Here is a 20,460-nt window from a genome sequence, read left to right on the forward strand (position 1 = left end):
AAGAGCTGTTCTCAGAGTGGACTCTTCTGCCATATGGGTGTGCAGGGACACGGACACACCACATGCAGGGCCCAGCACGGGAGCCAGGGAGGAGGGCCCAGGGCGAAGAAGCCCTCTGGACTGGCTCAGGTTCCCCACTGCCAGCGACCTTCCCATGCTCTCCTGGGAGTGGGAGAATGCTGCTCCTGGCCCTTGGTGAGTGCAGCCCAAAGCCCAGCCTGGAAGAGACCTTGAAGGCCCCTGCTCCTGCCGTGAGACCTGAAGCGGTGGCCATTTCTCCCTCCAGGGGAACTCACTCCACAGGGGAAAGGCACTGTGGGGGAGGGGCGGGCCCTGAGGATTTGGCCTGGTGTGTCTGGAATCCAATCGTGCATTTCCCTTAGGAAGACCTGGCCTTCCTTCATTAGTGGGAAGAGCTGACCGCCGATGGGGGCACCGCAGTTCTACAGCTCTGACCACAGGTGCACTAATGCCGGTCGGTGTGTGCGCGCGCGCACCGCCTCTCCTCGCAGGTGCACACGACCCAGTCCCAGGGCATGTGCTGTGTCCTTATGTAGGATCCCCTTCCCTGCTCCGTGCAGCCACTGAGGAGCCAGTCGCAGGGTCGTGGGGCCAGGCAGGGGCCGGGAAGGGGATCTGGCTGAGTGACCAGACCACAACAGGGGCGGGAGTGTCCCGTGAGCTCTGCGGGTCAGAGGCAGTGAGGGGCCTGGTGCCCCCTGGCTGTTGGGCGGCCTGGGGAGGCGGGGCTTGGAGAAACGGGGGTGTGGGAGGATGGGGCGCTCTGGAGGGCGGGGCGTTCCCCGGGTGGGCCGGAAGTGGCAGGGATGGAAAGGCCGGAGTTTCCCTTCCCGGAAGTGTCTGACGCCCAGCTGGGGGCTGCAGAAGGCCCTTCGCAGGCTCCGCGCGGCCTGGGTGTGGCTGCAGGTGCCCTTAGGTGGCCTCCCGGTGCAGCCCTGCGACCTGGGACCTGGCAGCCCGGCTGGGGTTGGTGCTGACTTTGCTGGGAACGTTCCCTGGGAAGTGTTTCCCCTCTTCAGGCTCCCCTTCAGTCATCTGTGAAATGGGCTCACGGCAGCCCTCTCCCCTGCCCTGGGGCCGTGTGAGGACCGAGGCCACAGAGTACTCGCCTGGCGCTGTGGGCCCTTCAGAAACTCCTGCTTCCTTTCTCTCTCTGATGCCGCTGGCCGGTTCCTAGGGCCTCCGGGGAGACTTGGCAGCAGAGGGAGTCAAAGCTCCCCAGCGATATCGATCAGCTCGGCTCCAGGTGCCAGACCACAGCCCGCGGGGACGGTGCGCAGCCGCCTCCGCGGCTCCAGCCTCTCTGGGCTTTGAAAGATCACCGCTGGCCATCGACACAGGATGTCCGGCCTCTGGGCCCCTCCGCCATGCTGGGAAAGCAAGGGTCCTGAGGTCGCCAGCCCTCCCTCAGTCCCCCCATCCTGTACCTGCAGATTCTGACCTGGGCAACGCCACCGCCCCTCCCCCAGGGGACCGCGGGGCTGAGATGGCCGCAGCTGGGAGGCCTTGAGGTGCTTGAAGAGGGTGAACACCACCAGCTAGAGAGACCTTGAGAGCCACGGAGACCTCGGGCTGCCTCAGAGTGAGCCAATCAATCAATCAATCAAGGCAATTGCTATTTGCTGGCCACCTGCTGTGGGCGGGCTGAGCGATTGTGACTCCTGTGGCACCAAACGCATCACTGCAGTGCTGCAGGTGCCCTGGGTGGGATGCTGGGGGTCCCAGAGGTGGACGGCGGCATAGTGGGCAGAGAGGAGAGGCCGGTGTTTCAGGCCGCCCAGGCCACGGCCCACGTGCAGGAGGAGGCTGGCGTGTCAAACCCACGGAGCTCCCCAGGCAGAGACCAGTGACGAACCGCACCTGCTGCAGCCTGGCACGCCAGGGTTCCTGATCTGGCTGCGCCTCTCCCGGCTGTGTGGCCTCAGCCGGCCGAGCTTCTGTTTCCGCACCCGTCAACACGGGCCGGGCCGGGCTTCGTGGTGCCTGGTGGAGGGCGGCTGTCCCAGCTGGGAGTGCAAACCCGTCAGGACGGCTTGGAACCGCACCGGGCAGAGTAAGTGCTCAGCAAGCAAGCAGGGGCTTTGCTTGTTGCTTCGGAACTTTTTTCTTCCTTCCCTCCTCGCTGGACGCTGAAGTCCCCAAGAGCAAGGAGCCAGGTGTGTGCTGGAGCCCCAGCTCAGAGGCTGCCACTGGGGAGCCCTGTGGCCACCATCATGGAGGGAGGAGGTGACTGCGAGGTGACCGAGGTCAGTGGTGCCGGGGGAGGCAGGGCTGTGCCGGCGGCACGACGGGCTCGGTGCTGCCAGTGAGGGCAGTGGGAGGGTCTGGAAGTTCTGAATCCAGGAGGCCACAGGCTCCTGTTGGCATTTTGTGGCGGCTCCAGGGCCGGCAGTCTCTGCACCGACTGACCGCACCTGTCAGAGTCGGTTTTCGTGCACTTGTTAAACGCCATCTCATTCATCTAGTGAAACGCTTCCGCGACACAGGTGTGCAGCCAAGGAGGTCCAAGCTTCGCGAGGTCAAGTGCTTTGCTCAAGTTCTCATAGCTGGAAAGTGCTGCAGACATGGATGTACCGTCTCTTTGGCTTGCTATCAGACTACTGTCTGGGTTCTAGAACACAGATTTCCAATGACCAAATACTTAGGTTGCACAGTTCATTTCGCGATCAAGCCAGGTCTCTCCCTTGCATTGCAGCTCTCCCCCACCTCCCGCTGCCCCAGCCAAGTTGTTCAGGGACCCAGCGTCCTTTAGTTTTGTTGCTCCGCCACCCTCAAAATGTGGTCCATCAGGGTTGCCCCAGCTCCTGCCATTACAACTGCATCCCAGTAAGTGGAAAGAGGAAGGAGCAGACATGTCCTCTTCTGGGATCCCACACATTGTTTGCATGGTTTCCACTGCTTCTGCTCCGATGCCGATGGCTCAAAGCAGCTCCTGGGAAAGGTTGCTCTGTGCATGCAGCCATCCTTTCTGGGAACTCATTGCCAAAGGGGAGGGGAGAGGGTGCTGGGAGCCCCTGGAATTTCTGACTCCAACTCCAGTACCAGTGGGGAAGAGAGTGCCTCAGTCACTCCAGGGGCGGGAGGTGAGGACTACACCAGGCTGCTTCCTGGGGCCCCGCTCAGCCAGTGCTGAGGAGGTAGCCAGGCTCTTCCCTGGCCCAGAGGCAGGCGGGCAGGCAGAAGGCGTGGGGGCTGGGAGGGCGGCTGTGCGGCTTTTCAGGGTCATCTCCATGGAGGTGAGCCTGGCCTGTGTCTGTGAGCTGCGCCCCTCAGCAGCAGGGCGCCCCCTGCAGCACCCCCCATCTCAGGCAGAGGGGACAAGGACTGGGGCCACACTGCATCCAGGGGACATCTCAGGGGGCTCCGGGGACACAGGACTTAGGGGTTGGGTGGGCCTGTCTCAGTGCCTTGCCCCACTCTGGGCGGCTGCAAGTATCAGGCACAAAGCATCTGCAGCTTGGAGGAGGAGGAGGCTGGTGGCGGAGACAATGAGTGGAGTCCCAACACCACTGTGCACCTGTGGGCTGTGGAACATCTGGTCACAGGGCTGAGAGGGGCCGCGGGCAGGAGGGGAGGGCAGGGGCTGGTGCCGGGGGGAGGGAGAAGGGCACTGAATTTGACCACAGGAGGTCATTCTGTCTTTTCCTTGGGGACAGGAGTGACGCAGGGTGGAGGGGACCGTGTCTAGCGTGCAGAGGGGGGTGTAGGTTCGGGGTCCGCAGCGGTCGGGCAGGGGGAGGGTGTTCTCTCCGGGTGCCCCCGTTGCCTTCCTGGTCCTACTCTTCCCAGTTCAGCCCCTTCCCCTCCCCTTGGCCCTGTTTTCTGCCCCCTCCCTTCCCCTCTGCTCTGTCCCCACCCCTAAGGAGGCACGGCTCTGGGGCTCTGGCTGCAGCTGTTCGGAGCAGAGGCTGGAGGCCGCTCCTTTTCCAGGGCCTCTAAGGACAGCAGGGGCGAAGCTTGCCCTGGGGAGAGCCAGGGGCGGCGGGGATCCTCCACCCTACCAGGTCCTCCGACGGCTTCCCGCCGCTGTCACGGCCCCCGGGCTCCCTCCAGTGTCCACTTGAGGAACTGCAGCGCATCCCCGCCCCTCGCGAGTGGGCTGCAGGCAAGGGCCTGAAGCCCAGAGTAATTGGGCACTTAGAGGCAGGCTGCTTATTAAAAGCTCCAGGGGAGTGGCGAGGACAGAGACCTGGCGGCCTCAGCGCCATCATCAATCACCCTCCTGGAGAATCGGAGACGGCTCAGACCTCCTCCCCAGCTACACCTGCCTGGGGGTGGGGCAGGAGCCAGCGAGGCCCTGGCGTGGCTCCCTGGGCACACTGGGGATGCCCCTTTCAGCATGTCTGTGCCCACTTGTCCAGCCTTTGGGACAGGTGATGGCTTTGGGTGTCTTCTCCCAGCTGTGTGTGTGGGTCCCTGGTGATCACCCCTGGGGCTGCTGTGGGGCTGCTGCCGCCCTCTGGCGGGGGGGTAGGTGAGCGGTGTTTGGTTCCATGGGACCCTAAAAATGACACGACACCCTGCAGGAGCCAGCGTGCAGAGGTGGGAACAGTCTGAGAACGTGGCATGTGGGCATCTCGCTTCCCTGTGTACTTGCTTAACTTGCCCTGCTCTGAACTTTATTTAGTTGACACACACACACACACACACACACACACAGAGAGAGAGAGAGAGAGAGAGAGAGAGATTCCTTTATTTAGTTGAGAGACAGGAGAGAGGGACACACACACACACATACACACACAGATAAGACAAGTGACAGAGAGAATCCCAATAACTGGTTCACTTCCCACAAGCCAGCATCAACCAGGGCTGGGCTGTCGATGGGAGCTGGGAACTGTCCAGGCCTCCCATGTAGGTGGATCAGATGAGCATGGAAGTGGCAGAGTTGGGATTAGGGCCACATGGGGAGAGAGTTGCTGCTGCCGCTCCTACCTGTGCATGCTACCTCGGTGCTCACACACAGCTTGAAGGAGTGTTTTGTAGTCTTTGTTTTCCAAGTGCCGCTGCCTTGCCCGTGCCATCCCAGGCCAGTCACTTGACCCTCCGTGCCTCAGTGTCCTTGTCTGTAAGACGGCCCGCTAGCAACCAGCTGACGAAGGAGCCATGTGCAGCCCAGTGCCTGTGTACAGCACCAGGAAGGAAGTGGGGTTCATTCATTGATGGCCTGTGACATGCTGGGCCCTGTTTGGGATGCACAGGGTCTCATGGACAAAAGCTCCAAGTGGCAGCCGTTACCACCCCCATTTCACAGATGAGAAAACCAAGGCTCAGAGAAGGCAGGCGACAATTCAGTTTGCAACTGCCGGCATGAGGATTTGAATCTGTGTCTGCTTCCCAAGACTGGGCTTACCCAGAAAGATGCAGGTGGCTGGGGGCTGGGGCAAGGGCAGACAGGAGCTCCAGAGAAGGCGGAAGTCCCTGTGAGGTCAGAGCGGAGGGAGGCAGGGGCCAGGCTTTGCAGAGAGGAGGTAGCTTGGCACTCACGGGATCTGCCCCACCTCAGAGCACCCTCTGCAGGCAGCACCTGGTGCCTCGTCCAAAGGTCCTGTGACAACAAACTGGTGAGGCTGGCACCCTCTCCCAGTGCAGCTGGGAGGCATCCCGGGCCTGGCCAGGGGCTGCACAGGGGAGCAGCACCTCCCAGAGCAGGTGTGGTGTTGGGGAGCCCAGGGTCAACACGGGCCTTCCTGCAAGCCCAGAGCTGGAACAGGTCTGGGCCCTGGAGGGAGACGGGAGCCCCAGGGAGGCCTCCAGGGCTCCAGCCTGTCCGGGTGTAGACCCTGGGTTGGCCACACGTCCCATGGTGTCCAGGGAGGCTGAACACCCCAAGGCAGAGCCCCTGTCTCCTCCCCTTTTTCAACCTTTGCCGGTCTCTGTCCTGGAGGAACGTCCTGGTGGAGGCGTGGGAAGGGAGACAGCGCCCCCTAGTGGCTGTAATAGAGGAAGCATCCGCTGCACCCCTGGGCTGGCTCTGTGGGTGGGAGCTCCTCCTGGGAGGGCCTGGTTCCTCTGGACAGAGTGGGGACCGTAAGGCCTGCAGGTGCAGGGCACGAGTGGGTACCCTGGTGACAGTGGACATCGGTACCTCCCGGTTCGAGCAGAGCTGCAGAATGGGCAGGACACAGCCGTGCCCTCCGTGGCCTGTGCAGGAGACAGACCAGGGACAATGACATCTATTAGGCCTGCGGTGCTGGTGCCGTGGCTGTTCCTCTCTCTTGGGGAGTGTGGTGTGGCGTGGGGGGCCTCGGCCTCTCCCCTCACCCTGCTCAGGAAAGTGAATCAGAAGGCAGGCTGAGCGAGCGGGAGCTGGGGAGGAGACGCCCTGGGAGGGGCCTCTCCCCTGCCAGGCCCTGTCTGGGGCAGGGGCTCCTGGGTTGTGCTGCCCTACTTGTCTCTGGGATGGGCCGGTTTTGTTTTAAGGGAGCAAAGTCTTAAAACCTTGGTCTATGGGCACTGTTATCATTGGAACACATTTCAGCTCCCATGCTCATGCAGACAGTAGAACCCCAGAGTCCTGTGGATTAGGGTGGAGGTCTTGTGCCTGAGCGAGTGCTGACAGAGGAACCCCACGCTGATAACATTTGATGTCCTTTATTGCCGGCGGTGGAGAGCGGGTTCATGCCCTAAAGAAATCTCGGCCCCGAAGCTCAAAGCAACAGGGTTTATCAAGGCAAAATCCACAAGCAGGGGAGGGGGAATACATGCTTGCTAGGGTCAAGCTGACCCAAGGCCCAGGTGAAACTAGCAGCAATTACAGTCTTGACCATAGATAGGCAAGTTACAGTCTTTTTTTTTTTTTTTTTTTTTTTTTTTTTTAAACTTTTATTTAATGCATATAAATTTCCAAAGTACGACTTATGGATTACAATGGCTTTCCCCCCATACCGTCCCTCCCACCCACAACCCTCCCCTTTCCCACTCCCTCTCCCCTTCCATTCACATCAAGATTCATTTTCGATTATCTTAATATACAGAAGATCAGCTTAGTATACATTAAGTATGGATTTCAACAGTTTGCAAGTTACAGTCTTAACATTACTCCAGCTTGAGCCATCCTGCTAGGGATGCTGTGTGCTCTGCCAAGCGGGATGCAGTGGACTGTTGTTGTCTGAGTACTGTTGTTGTCTGAGTACTGTTGTTGTCTGAGTTTTTGACCGTAGTGAGTTTCAGACCAGAGTCTCATGGTGGGGGGTGCTTTCTCAAGATGGAGTCTCGGGTGCTCTCAAATGGAGCCCCAGCTGTCAAGGTGTCACTTTAGAGGCTTGGTCCAAACGGGGTGCCTGAAGCCGAGGCCTTTGGGAAGTGGTTGGCTTGGTGCTGCCCCATGACCCCTGTGTTAGGAGACAGCGCCTCACAGGCAGGTGCAGTGTGTGCTCCCCGTGTCCCTGCTTCCTGGCTCACCGCGTGAACCTGCCCCACCTCCTCCTCCTCAGACACCGGACCCATGGGCTGCCTGACCTGAAGACTGTGAACTCCCTAACCTTAAAGCAAAATAAAAAATAAACCTTGCTTCCCATGTACTTTAGTTAGAGAGAAGAAAAGCTGACAGATACAGTCGCACTTTCCAATCTGTTCAGTCACTGACTTTTTAAATTTTTTAAATCTCTCCGACTTTGGCTTAATATCTCAATTGTTGCTGACCCTGGGTGTGGAGAGGAGATGCTGTCGGTTGGTCGTCAGGCACTGGAGTGATGAGTGTCAACCAGAGGACAGATTTGGCTGCCTGAGGGACACCTGTCCCTTCTGGGGGCAAGGGTGGTGGGTACGATGTTGGCATCTCCCGTAAAGGCTAAGGATGCTAAGAAGACTCTTCAACACACAGGAAAGTGCTCTTAGCAAGGATTGTCTAACCCTGAATGTTGGTACCGCCAAGCTTGATCAACCAAGAGTGTTGGTAGAGATTAAACTAGAAGGGTTGAATCCAGCCTTGCAGGGGTGGGGGTAGGAGCTCAGAGGAGGCTTCTGGAAGGAGGTGATATCTGGCTTGGGTTTTAGAGTTCAGGTTGGGGACAGCCAGGTAGAGGAAGAGCGTCAAGGTTGCCCATGTTGGCAGATACCTGGGCAGTGGGAACAGCATGGGCGAGAGGCTGGAGTATCTGGATGGGCGTCTCCAGGACAGGTTCTGAGCTGGGAGGGTGGGTTGGTGGGGTGGGCAGGGCTGTGCCTGGTCTACTATGGGACATGTTTGTATAAAGTATAAAAAAGCACCATATACCTTCAGAAAAGTGCACACAGCGCTATGGGGCATAAACGCTATTGTGTGTGTGTGTGTGTGTGGTCATGTAAGTTTCCATTTCTCTGGAATAAATGCCAGGACTGCAATTCCTAGAGCCCATGACAGTTGCGTGTTTAGCTTTCATGCCCAACACATCCATGGTTGCTGTGCCATAGGTATGTCAATACTCCAATTTGTCCACACTCTCACCCGTATTAGGTATTGTGATTTCTTACTTTAGCCATCTGTCTGAGAGGTGTAGGGTGCTATCTTATTCTGGTTTTAGCTTGCATTTTCCTAGTGCCTGGTGATATTGAACATCTTCTCACGAGCTTATTTACCATGTCTTCATCCTTTCTGGTGCAGTGTCTATGCCCAGCTCCTCATTAAGAGCTCTTTCTAAGCTCTAAGACTAGTCCTTTGTCAGATATGGGTTGTACCAAGTTCTCCCTGGACCGAGGCTTGTCTTTCATGCTGTTGATAGGGTCTTTCACATCACAAAAGTTTTCTTTTTTAAAAAGATTTACTTATTTATTTGAAAGTGAGAGTTACATAGAAAGAGGAGAGAGAGGCAGAGAGAGGCAGAGAGAGGGAGATCTTCCATCCATTGGTTCACTCTCCAGGTGGCCACAATGGCCAGGCCTGGGCCAAGTTGAAGCCAGGAACCAGGGACTTCTTCCAGGTCTCTCACCTGGGTATCAGGGGCCCAAGCACTTGAGCCATCTTCTGCTGCCTTCCCAGGCCTTTAGCAGGGAGGTGGATCAGAAGTGGAGCAGCCAGGACACGAACTGAACCAGTGCCCATATGGGATACCAGCGTTGCAGGCAGTGGATTTACCTGCTACGCCACAGCATTGGCCCCAGCAAAAGTTTTCAATTTTGATCAAATCCAGTTTACTGGTTTCTTTTTCTTCTGTGGCTCAAACTTTGACTGTCACAGCTGAGCTTTCTTGGTCTAGCTGTAGATCCTGATCAGTTTCTCCATTTTTTTCTAAAAGGTTTATGTTGAACATTCTCTCTGTGATGGCTATGAGTTCATTTTTGTGTAAGGTGTGAGTCTTAGGTTGAAGGTCAGTTTCATTTCATTTTCTTTTGCACAGGGATGTGTACTTGTATCAGTGCCATTTATTGGAGAGGCCATGCTTCTTCTACTGAATCACCTTTGCACCTATGTAAAAATCAGCTGGGTGTTTACGTGGCTCTGTGTGTCAGTCTCTCCTGACTACTCCGGCTGTGTGTGTGTGGGGGATCTTAAAAAGTTTATGGAAAACGCCTTTCATGAAAAAAAAAATCACATACATATTTAAGAATTTTTGCACCAAAATAAACTCATCTGTTAATTCCATTTTTTGGAGGGCACTTCAAGAAAATACATGGAAATGGGATTAAAAGATAAATTTATTTTGGTGCAAAAAAATGGAAATTTGTACATACTCATATAACCTGTGTTGAAATTGGGTGGACTAATTTGTCTTTATTCTTTTTCAAGATTGTTTGAGGTATTCCACTTCCTTAGCCTTTCTGTGTACATGTTAGAATAACCTTGCCTATATCTGCAAGAGAACTTGTTAGGATTTTGATAAGAATTGCATTACACCTACCTGACTTAATCTGAGGAAAACTGACATCTTTATTATGTTGAATCTTCCAAAGCATGAACACAGCCTGTCTCCCCATTTTATTCGTGTCTTTGATTTCTTTCTTCAATATTTTGTAGTTCTCAACATACAACTTCTGTCCATGTTTTATTGGACTCAGGCCGTGGTAATTTTTTTTTTTAGCAATTGTAAAATACTTTTGTATCTCTATAGTTAATTTGTGTGTCCCCGTTTTTGTTGTTAGTGCATGGAAATACTGTTGATTTTGTGTGTGTGTGTGTGTGTGTGTGTGTTTGTCTTGTAATTGGAAATCTTTGCCAAGTTCACTTATGACCACCCACGTCATCCTCTTCAGGAATCTTTGTTTGTTTTGTGGACTCCATGAGATTTTCTTCATGACCAATCATGCCATCTGCAATAGGGACAGTTTTATTTATTATTTTTGAATCTGGGTGCCTTTGATTTCCTCTTCTTGCCTTGTTGCTCTGGGTAAAACTTGCAGAAATTGGTTGAATAAGAACAGTGACAGTGAGCATCCCTGTGCTGCTCCTGAGCGTAGGGTGGAAGCCTGAGTCTTTCGCCATCAAATGTAGCAATGCTGTGAACCACAGGTGCCTTATAGATGCTGTCTGTCAAGCAGAGGAAGCTCCTCTTATTTTAGAGATTTTTCTGAAGGGCTTTCATATTTATCATATATAAATGTTGAATTTTGTCAAAGCTTTTTGTGCATTGACTGATATTATTATGTGGTTTTTCTTCTGTTTTTAAAGGTTTATTTATTTATTTGAGAGTCAGAGTCACAGACATAGTGAGGGAGAGACAGAGAGGTCTTCATCTGATGGTTCACTCCCCTAATGGCAGTAACAGCCTGAGCTGGACTGATCCAAAGCAGGAGCCAGGAGCTTGCTCTGAGTCTCCCACATGGGTTCAGGGGCCCAAGCACTTAGGCCATCTTCCACTGCTTTCCCAGGCCAGCAGCAGAGAGCTGGATCAGAAGAGGAGCAGCTGAGACATGAACAGGTGCCCATATAGGATGCTGGCACCGAAGGCCGAGGCTTAACCTACTACGCCACAACACTGGCCCCGTGGTTTTTCTTGTTTGACTGTAATATAGTGAACTATATTGTTTGATTTATGAATATTGAACCAGCCTTGCATTCCTGAGATAAACCGAACTTGGGTTGCTATACAGTTCTTTTGGTTTTTAAAGATTTATTTATGTATTAGAAAGTCAGAGTTATGGGGGCAGGGAAGAGATCATCCACCCGCTGGCTCACTCCCCAGATGGCTACAATGGCCAGGGCTGAGCCAGGCTGAAGCCAGGAGCCTGGAGCTTCATCTAGGACTCCCATGTGTGTACAGGGTCCAAGGGCTTGGGTCCTGTTCCGCTGCTTTCTCAGATGCATTAGTAGGGAGCTGGATTAGAAGTGGAGTGACCGGGACTTGAACCAGCACCTATATGCAATGGCAACATGGCAGGTGGCAGCTTAACCCATAGTGCCACAACACCAAACCCTGTATAGTTTCTTTTAAGTATTGCTGAATTCTAGTTGCTAGTATTTTGTTAAGGATATTTGCATGTATATTCATGAAGGATATTGGCTTGTGATTTTCTTTTAATGTTGTATGATTTAGGTATCGGAGGACTACTAGCTTCATACACTGGATTGGCAATGTTAGTTTTTTTTTTCTTTTTCAATGTTTACTTTTGTTCTGTTTTCTAGAAAAGATTAGAATTGATGTCAAATCTTTAAACATTTGGCAAAGTTCTGGGTTGGGAGAGTCGAATCCTTTTTCAGAGGTTAAATTATAAATTGACTTTCCTTAGTAGTTTTTGGGCTATCCACATGATCTCTTTCTTAGTGGGTGAGCTGTGGTGGCTTGTTCTCAGCGACTTGGCTCGTGTTACCTACTCTGTTGAATCAGAATGTGTGCTGTTACTCATAATATCTTCTTCTTATCCTTGTGATGTCTGCAGGATCTGAAGTGACATCGCCTGCTTCATTCCAGGTAGTGGTGATTTGTATCTTCTCTGTCAGTCTTGTTACAGTTTTGTCAAGTTTACTGATTTGTTAAAAATATACTTATCTTGGGGCCGGCGCTGTGGCACAGTGGGTGAAGCTGCCACCTGCAGTGCTGGCATCCCATGTGGGCATTGGTTCTAGTCCCGGCTGCTCCATTTCCGGTCCTGCTCTCTGCTGTGGCCTGGGAAAGCAGTGGAGGATGGCCCAAGTCTTTGGGCCCCTGCACCTGCGTGGGAGACCTGGAGGAAGCTCTTGGCTCTTGGCTTCGGATTGACACAGCTCCGGCCGTTGCGGCCAATTGGGGAGTGAACCAGTGCATGAAGACTCTGTCTCTCTCTCTCTCTCTCTCTCTCTGCCTCTCCTTCTCTCTCTGTGTAACTCTTTCAAATAAATAAATAAATCTTTTATATATATATATGTATGTGTGTGTATATATATACACTATAAATATATATTTATAAATACATATAATACATAATATATATTAATATATTATATTATATAAATATATAATATAATATAATATATATTATATAGATATATAATATGATATAATATATAATATATTATATAAAATATATTTATATATATTTATCTGAGGGGCAGAGAGGCAGAAAGAGAGCTTTCCCATCCACTGATTACTCCCCAAATGCCTGTTGCAGCTGGGGCTGGGCCACGGCTGAAGCTGGGAGCCAGGAACTCAATCCAGGTCTCCCACATGGGTGATAGAAACTCCATTACTTGAGTCATCACTGCTACCTCCCAGGGTCCGCATTAGCAGGAAGCTGGAGTCAGGAGCCAGAGGCAGGATTTGAACATAGAATTCTGATATGGGATGTGGGGAATTCTTACTGGTAGGCCAACTGCTCACCCCCATTGATCTTTTTATTCCATTTATTTATTTATTTTTTAAGGATTTATTTTTCTATTTATTGGAAAGGCAGAGCGAGAAAGAGAGTGGGGGAGGGGGAGGAAGGGAGGGAGGGAGGGAGGGGGAGAGGGAGAGAAAGGTCTTCCATCTACTGATTCACTCCCCAAATGGCCACGATGTCCAGGGCTAGCCCAGCCCGAAGCCAGGAGCCAGGAGCTTCTTCCAGGTCTCTCACGTGGGTGCAGGGGCCCAAGCACTTGGGCCATCTTCTACTGCTTTCCCAGGTGCTTACCTCCACCCATATGGGATGCCAGTCCTGCAGGCCAGGGGGTTTAACCTGCTGTGCCACAGCACCAGCCCACCAAGTATTGATTTTTTTAAAGAATTAAATCTTTGGGGGTATGTGATTAGCGTTCTGGTGCAGCTGGTTAAGCTGCCACTTGCAATGCCCAGACCTCACACTGGAGTGCTTGCGTTAGCGTTCCTCCTCTGCTTCCGTTATAGCTTCCTGTGAATTCACACCCCGGAAGGCACCAGATGGTGGTGCAAAGAACTTGGGGTCTTGACACCCGTGATAGACCTGAATGGAGCTCCTGCCTCCTGGCTTTGGCCCATCTCAGCCCTGGCTCTTGTAGGCATTTGGGGAGCAAACCAATGATGCTGGCTCTGCCTTTCAAATAAAATAAACTAAACTGGAAATCTTTGTTTTGTTGATTTTTTTTTTTTTTTGCTGGTTTCTGTTTTCAGTTTCATTGACTTCTGTTTTTATTTCCTTCCGTTTGGTTGCTTGGGGCTTATTGGTCTCTGGGTTTTTGAGGTTGTGGCTTAGATTAGAAATTTGAGATTTGAGATTTTTCCTTTTTCAGTTTTTTTTCTGCTTTCCTGTTGGATTAATTGCACATTTTGGGGGAGGAATTCCATCTGTATTTATCTTTAGCATTTTTAGTACATCTATTTTTTTAAGTGATTGCTGTAGGTATTACCTTATAGATGCATAACTTACCACGATCTGCTGGTGTTAGCAAGTTCAAGTGAAGTGTAGGTAACTTTCCTGTATTTCTGCCCTTTTACCTTTCCCCCTCTAGAATAGAGTTGTTCTCACTTGTTTAAGTAGAATTGTTCTTTCATGTGCATTGACAATCACCTGAGAGAATGGTGTGTGTTTTGCTTCAACAGTAGAAAAGGCAGGAAGAAAAGGAAAATCCATTGTGTTCACCCACATTTTTACTCTTTCTGTTATTTTTCTGCATTCTGGATGTTCCAAGATTCCTTCTTTTACCATAGCCTTTCCGTCTAGACAACTTTCTTAAGCTCTGCTTTTAGAGTAGGTTTCCTGAGGCGAATTCTCTTCATTTTCCTTCATTGGAGAATATCTTAATTTCCTCTTCATTCCCAAAGGATATTTTTATTGCATACAGGCCAACAGTTATTTTCTTCCCACACTTGAAACACGGCGTGCCACTTCTGTCTGGCCTGTGTGGTGCCTATCGGGAAATATGCTGCCATACAAATGGTTTCCCCATGCATATTTTTCTTTGTCCTCACCATTTTGACTATGATGTATCTTGCTGTGGCTATCTCTTTCAGTTTATTATGCTCGGAGTTTGGTTGGCTTCTTGAGTCTGTAGGGTCGTGCTTTTGCCAAATTTAGAAAGTTGTCACCCTTTATTTCTTTCTCTTCTTCTGAAACTCTGCTGACGTGGATGTTAGATCTTTTGTTAGAGTCTCTCAGGTCCCTGGAAGCTCTTTTTTTTTTTTTTTTCAGTGTATTTGCTCCTTGTCATTCAAACTGGGTAATTTCTGTTGTTCTACCTCGCAGTTGACTGATTTTTTTCTCCTCTGTCCCTTCCACTCTCCTGTTGCGCCCAGCTGCTGAGTTTTAGGATTTCAGTTACTGTGTTTTTCAGTTCTAATATTTCCATTTGTTTCTTATTTATATTTTCATCTTTCACATGTTATACATTCTTTTTTTTTTTTTTTTTTTTTTTGACAGGCAGAGTTAGAGAGAGAGAGACAGAAAGAAAGGTCTTCCTTTTCCTGTGGGTTCACCCCTCAAATGGCTGCCATGGCTGGCGTGCTGCACCAATCCAGAGCCCGAAGCCAGGTGCTTCCTCCTGGTCTCCATGTGGGTGCAGGGCCCAAGCACTTGGGCCATCCTCCACTGCCTTCCCAGGCCAAAGCAGAGAGCTGGACTGGAAGAGGAGCAACCGGGACTAGAACTGGGGGAGCCGGTGCCACAGGCGGAGGATTAGCTAAGTGAGCCGCAGCGCCGGCCCGCATGTTATACATTCTTAAATACCCCTTGAAGGATTTTATTAGAACTTCTTGAAAACCTTTGCCAGGTAATTTTAATGTCTCTTTCATCTTGGTGTTGGCATCTGTTGATGATCTTTCTTACTCTGGTTAAGATCTTTCTAATTCTTGGTATGATTTTTGATTGAAACCTGGATATTTTGGGTATTACAATATGAAACTCTCAATACTATTGAAGTTTTATGGTTTAGCTGATCTGTTTTTTTTTTTTCTTCTTGACATGGTTGCTGTGGGGAAAGAGATGACCTTGTCATTAAGTTACTGCCAGGGGGGTGGAAACCCAGGACCTCACATTAGTTTGAAATCTGAAGGGGTGGCTCCTTGTTCCTAGTGGGCAGATTGGGAATTCTGCCTACTCACTGGGACCCTGATGATAGCTCCCAGGCTGGGAGGGGTGGGAGTGTCTCATTGCTCCTCTCTGGTAGGGTTGGGGCTTGCTGTAGAGGTAACAGAAGTTCCATCTCTCCCTCCTGCCTTCTCTGGCACTACTGGGGTGAGGCTGTCTGCTCAGCCCTTGCTGTTGTGGGGGATGGTGGGACCGTACTTGTCCTGCTGTGCTTGGCTGGAATAAAGTCACATGGTCTTAAGGTTCTCTCTATCCGGGCTATCCATTTCCCAGTACTTTCCACAGAGATAGCAGGTGTCTGTAGCAGGTGGGGGATTTTTTTGTCTATGCACATTGTTGTTTCTGAGTTGCTGGCTTCTTCAGCTCCAAGTCTGCAAATGTGAGGCAAAAAGAGAACCAAGGGATCCTACTGCTCTGTCGGTGCTTGGGTTCTGAGACACCTAACTGCTCTGCCTTCCTCTCCACCTCTGAAGAGAGTCATGTATATTCATTCCAGGATTTTTAGCTATAATTGATAGAGAAAAGTGTATATTCTCCATTCTCCAAGAAGCACAAGTGTCTAGCTTAATTTGTACTTTTACAAAATGTACACATCTATTTTTAAAAATTGTCAAAGTTACACAAGCACATGTGGAAGCAATGTACCACTGTAGGAACTGCTATGAAGGGCAACTTACGTAAATCTCAGGGCCCAGGAGCAAATCTAAATACAGGGCCCCTTGTACCTACTGCAGAAAAGAAAAGTGGCATTAAAAGTACTAGAATATAAGCCTTTTTCTCTTTTCCCGTGATTGCTTCCTGACTTGCTATGGTGTCTTATATTTGGTATTCAATATCATTGTAAGAAAAATAAAAAAACTATTAGTGACGCTGTGTTCCTGTTTCTTGATGAACAGCTTTAGGGATTACTCAGCCATTTTCTGCTGTGATAGGTGAGAACTGCTAACTCAGTCTTCTCCCTTCACCTTCCACTTCCTACGGATACACCTGCTTTCACTTATTCTCTCTTATTTTAGAATTTTGTATAAAGAACATTTTTATTTCCTTCTACACAATTTATAAAAATGTATCTTGACTGTCTATTTTACAAGTTGAAGATATTCAGAGTTCTTTCCTTCAATTTTTCTTTTTCTTTTTTATTTATTTTATATTTAGTAAATATAAATTTTCAAAGTACAGTTAATGGATTACAATGGCTCCCCTCCATAATTTCCCTCCCACTCACATCCCTCCCATCTTCCGCTCCCTCTCCCATTCCATTCACATCAAGATTCAATTATCTTTATATACAGAAGATCAATTCAGTATATATTAAGTAAAGATTTCATCAGTTTGCACCCACACATAAACACAAAGTGTAAAATACTGTTTCAGTACTAGTTATAGCATTACTTCACATTGGACAACACATTAAGGACAAATCCCACATGAGAAGTAAGTACACAGTGACTCCTGTTGTTGACTTAACAATTTGACACTCCTGTTTATGGCGTCAGTAATCTCCCTAGGCTCTAGTCATGAGTTGCCAAGGCTATGGAAGCCCTTTGAATTCGCCGACTTCGATCTTATTCTGAGAGGGTCATAGTCAAAGTGGAAGTTCTCTCCTCCCTTCAGAGAAAGGTACCTCCTTCTTTGATGGCCCCGTTCTTTCCACTGGGATCTCACTTGCAGAGATCTTCCATTTAGGTCTTTTTTTTTTTCCTTAGGGTGTCTTGGCTTTCCATGTCTAAAATACTCTCATGGGCTCTTCAGCCATATCCAACTGCCTTAAGGGCTGATTCTGAGGCCAGAGTGCTATTTAGGACATCTGCCATTCTGTGAGTCTACCGTGTATCCTGCTTCCCATGATGGATCGTTCTCTCCCTTTTTGATTCTATCAGCTAGTATTAGCAGACACTAGTCTTGTTTGTGTGATCCCTTTGACTCTTAGACCTATCAGTGTGATCAATTGTGAACTGAAATTGATCACTTGGACTAGTGAGATGGCATTGGTATATTCCACCTTGATGGGATTGTATTGGGATCCCCTGGCATGATTCTAACTCCACCATTTGGGGCAAATCTGATTGAGCATGTCCCAAATTGTACATCTCCTCCCTCTCTTATTCCCACTCTTATATTTAACAGGGATAACTTTTCAGTTAAAATTTAAACACCTAAGAATAATTGTGTGTTAATCACAGAGTTCAACCAGTAGTACTAGAACAAAACAAAGAGAAAATACTAAAATGGATAAAGTATTACATTGTACATCAACAGTCAGGACGAGCTGATCAAGTCACTGTTTCTCATAGTGTCCATTTCACTTCAACAGGTTTCCCCTTTGGTGCTCAGTTAGTTGTCACCAATCAGGGAGAACATATGATATTTGTCCCTTTGGGACTGGGTTAATTCACTCAGCATAATGTTTTCCAGATTCCTCCATCTTGTTGCAAATGACCGGATTTCGTTGTTTTTGAATGTTGTATAGTATTCTATAGAGTATACATGTCCCATAATTTCTTTATCCAGTCTACTGTTGATGGGCACTTGGGTTGGTTCCAGGTCTTAGCTATTGTGAATTGAGCTGCAATAAACATTAATGTGCAGACAGCTTGTTTGTTTGCCAATTTCATTTCCTTTGGGTAAATTCCAAGGAGTGTTATGGCTGGGTTGTATGGTAGGGTTATGTTGAGGTTTCTGAGGAATCTCCAGACTGACTTCCATAGTGGCTTAACCAGTTTGCATTCCCACCAACAGTGGGTTAGTGTCCCTTTTCCCCCACATCCTCGCCAGCATCTATTGTTGGTAGATTTCTGAATGTGAGCCATTCTAACCGGGGTGAGGTGAAACCTCATTGTGGTTTTGATTTGCATTTCCCTGATGGCTAGTGATCTTGAACATTTTTTCATGTGTCTGTTGGCCATTTGGATTTCCTCTTTTGAAAAATGTCTATTGAGGTCCTTGGCCCATCTCTTAAGTGGGTTGTTTGTTTTGATGTTGTGGAGTTTCTTGATTTCTTTGTAGATTCTGGTTATCAACCCTTTCTCTGTTGTGTAGTTTGCAAATATTTTTCTGTTTTACATTCATATGAAAGATTATGTATGTATGTCTGTGTTTATGAAAGAGAGAAGGGGGGGGGGATACAGACAGAGGGAGTGAGGTCCCATCTGCTCGTTCATTCCCTATCCATACACAGCAGCCAGGGCTGGGTTGAGGCAGAAGCTGGGGACTGGAAACACAATCCAGGTCTCCTGCATGGGTAGCAGGAACACAATTCCTTGAGCCATCACTACCGTCTCCCATGGTCTGCACAAACAGGAATCTGGAGTCCAGAGCTGGAGCTGGGACTTGAACCCAGGTACTCTAGTGTGAGATCTGGGTGTCTTAACTTCTAGGCCAAACTCCTACTCCCTTCATTCACATTTTTCTTTTTTTGACAGGCAGAGTGGACAGTGAAAGAGAGACAGAGAGAAAGGTCTTCCTTTTCCATTGGTTCACCCCGCAGTGGCCGCCGCGGCTGGCGCGCTGTGGTTGGTGCACCGTTCTGATCTGAAGCCAGGAGGCAGGTGCCCCTCCTGGTCTCCCATGCAGGTGCAGGGCCCACGGACTTGGGCCATCCTCCACTGCACTCCTGGGCCACAGCAGAGAGCTGGACGGGAAGAGGAGTGACCAGGACAGAATCCGGTGCCCCGACCGGGACTGGAACCCGGTGTGCCGGCGCCACAGGCGGAGGATTAGCCTACTGAGCCGCGCACCGTTCACATTTTTCATGCATGCGTCTACTTCCTGTGTTTGTTAGAGTAATACTAGATGATGGCACAAACATGTTTCAAATACAATAAAATCTTATTGATTGCTCACCAAACAGTACTAGGAGAGTGAATACGTTGGCAGGTCATTCACTGATTTAGCCTGAAGGAAGCCTGATGAATTCAACCACAAATCAGTGTTGTTTCATGGTAATTCAGCTGCCTTTTGGCCAGTTGTGAAAGGTAAGAGGCACAGACAAGTATCTGTGGCAGAGGTTTAAGGGCCAGGCCTGGAGGTGGTCCTTCTCGCTGCACTGTCATTCCTTTGGCTGTAACTCAGTCACGTGGACACACGCAGCCAGGGAGTACTATTGGAAATTGGGGTCTTCTTGGGTCCCCAGGAGACAGAAGGAAACATTTTGGTTAATAACTAGCAGTCTTTGTCACCCTTGTGTTGTCAAATATTTTAGTCTTTATGTTTTATTTATTAGTTTATCAGTAGGTTGATTCTTAAAGCTGCAAGCCAGTATGCAAGGTTTACATCAGGACAAGTGTATGGTCAGGATGTGGTACAAAACAAAGCCCACCCTAGTTTGAAGAGGAAGGCGCTGTGGTCGGGATGTTTGTGTTTCCCAGAATCCATTTGTTGAAACTTAATCGCCAAGGTGATGGTGTGGGGAGGTGGAGCCTTTGGGAGGTTACTAGCTCTTGTGGGTGGAGCCTTGTGAGTGGAATGGGTGCAGTTATAGAGGAAGCACCGGAGTGCTGCCTTCCCTTTCACCATGTGAGGTCATTCTAACTGGGGTGAGGTGAAACCTCGTTGTGGTTTGGATTTGGATTTCCATGATGGCTAGTGAGCTTGAGCATTTTTACAAGTGTCCGTTGGCCATTTGAATTTATTCTCTTGAAAAGTGCCTATTCAAGTCCTTTGTGCATTTTTAAACTGGATTGTTTGTTTCATTTTTGTTTCTTGAGCTCTTTATAGATTCTGGATATCAGTTGTGTAGTTTGCAAATACTTTCTCCCATTCTTCACTTTACTGTGTTCCTTTTGCAATGCAGAAGCTTCTCAGCTTGATATAATCCCATTCATCAATTTTGGCTTTGATTGCCTATGCCTCTGGGGTCTTTTCCAAGAAGTCTTTGCCTATGCAAATATCTTGCAGAGTTTCCCCAATGTCTCTAGTAATTAGATGGTATTGGGTCATAGATTTAGGTCTTTGATCCATTTTGAGTGGATTTTTGTATAAGGTGTAAGGTAGGGATCTAGTTTCATGCCTCTGCATGCAGAGATCCAGTTTTTCCAGAGCTATTTGTTGAAGAGTGTCCTTGCTCCAGGG

The 20,460-nt window shown here is 49.5% G+C and overlaps 2 protein-coding genes across 12 annotated transcripts in view; one reads left to right on the top strand and one right to left on the bottom strand.

Moving 5' to 3' along the window:
- Positions 1-20,460, bottom strand: part of PNKD (PNKD metallo-beta-lactamase domain containing) — a 552,090-nt gene that overhangs the window by 427,791 nt on the left and 103,839 nt on the right. The gene's annotated exons all lie outside the window — the stretch shown is intronic.
- The window catches only part of LOC149127282 (uncharacterized), a 421,278-nt gene continuing 402,283 nt past the window's right edge, over positions 1,466-20,460 (top strand). For 9 of the 10 annotated variants that reach the window (XR_016231894.1, XR_016231892.1, XR_016231897.1 and 6 more), the window contains exon 1: positions 1,466-2,074. Coding sequence is in view for 1 of the 10 variants with exons in the window: in XM_089329896.1 (XP_089186022.1) it covers positions 2,235-2,267 (33 nt within the window). In the remaining 9 variants the exon portion in view is untranslated. The other variant, XM_089329896.1, reaches the window with a different exon arrangement.

Source organism: Oryctolagus cuniculus, chromosome 3 (genome assembly GCF_051225735.1).
Source record: "Oryctolagus cuniculus isolate XC-2025 breed Fujian yellow rabbit chromosome 3, ASM5122573v1, whole genome shotgun sequence".
Classification (NCBI taxonomy): domain Eukaryota; kingdom Metazoa; phylum Chordata; class Mammalia; order Lagomorpha; family Leporidae; genus Oryctolagus; species Oryctolagus cuniculus.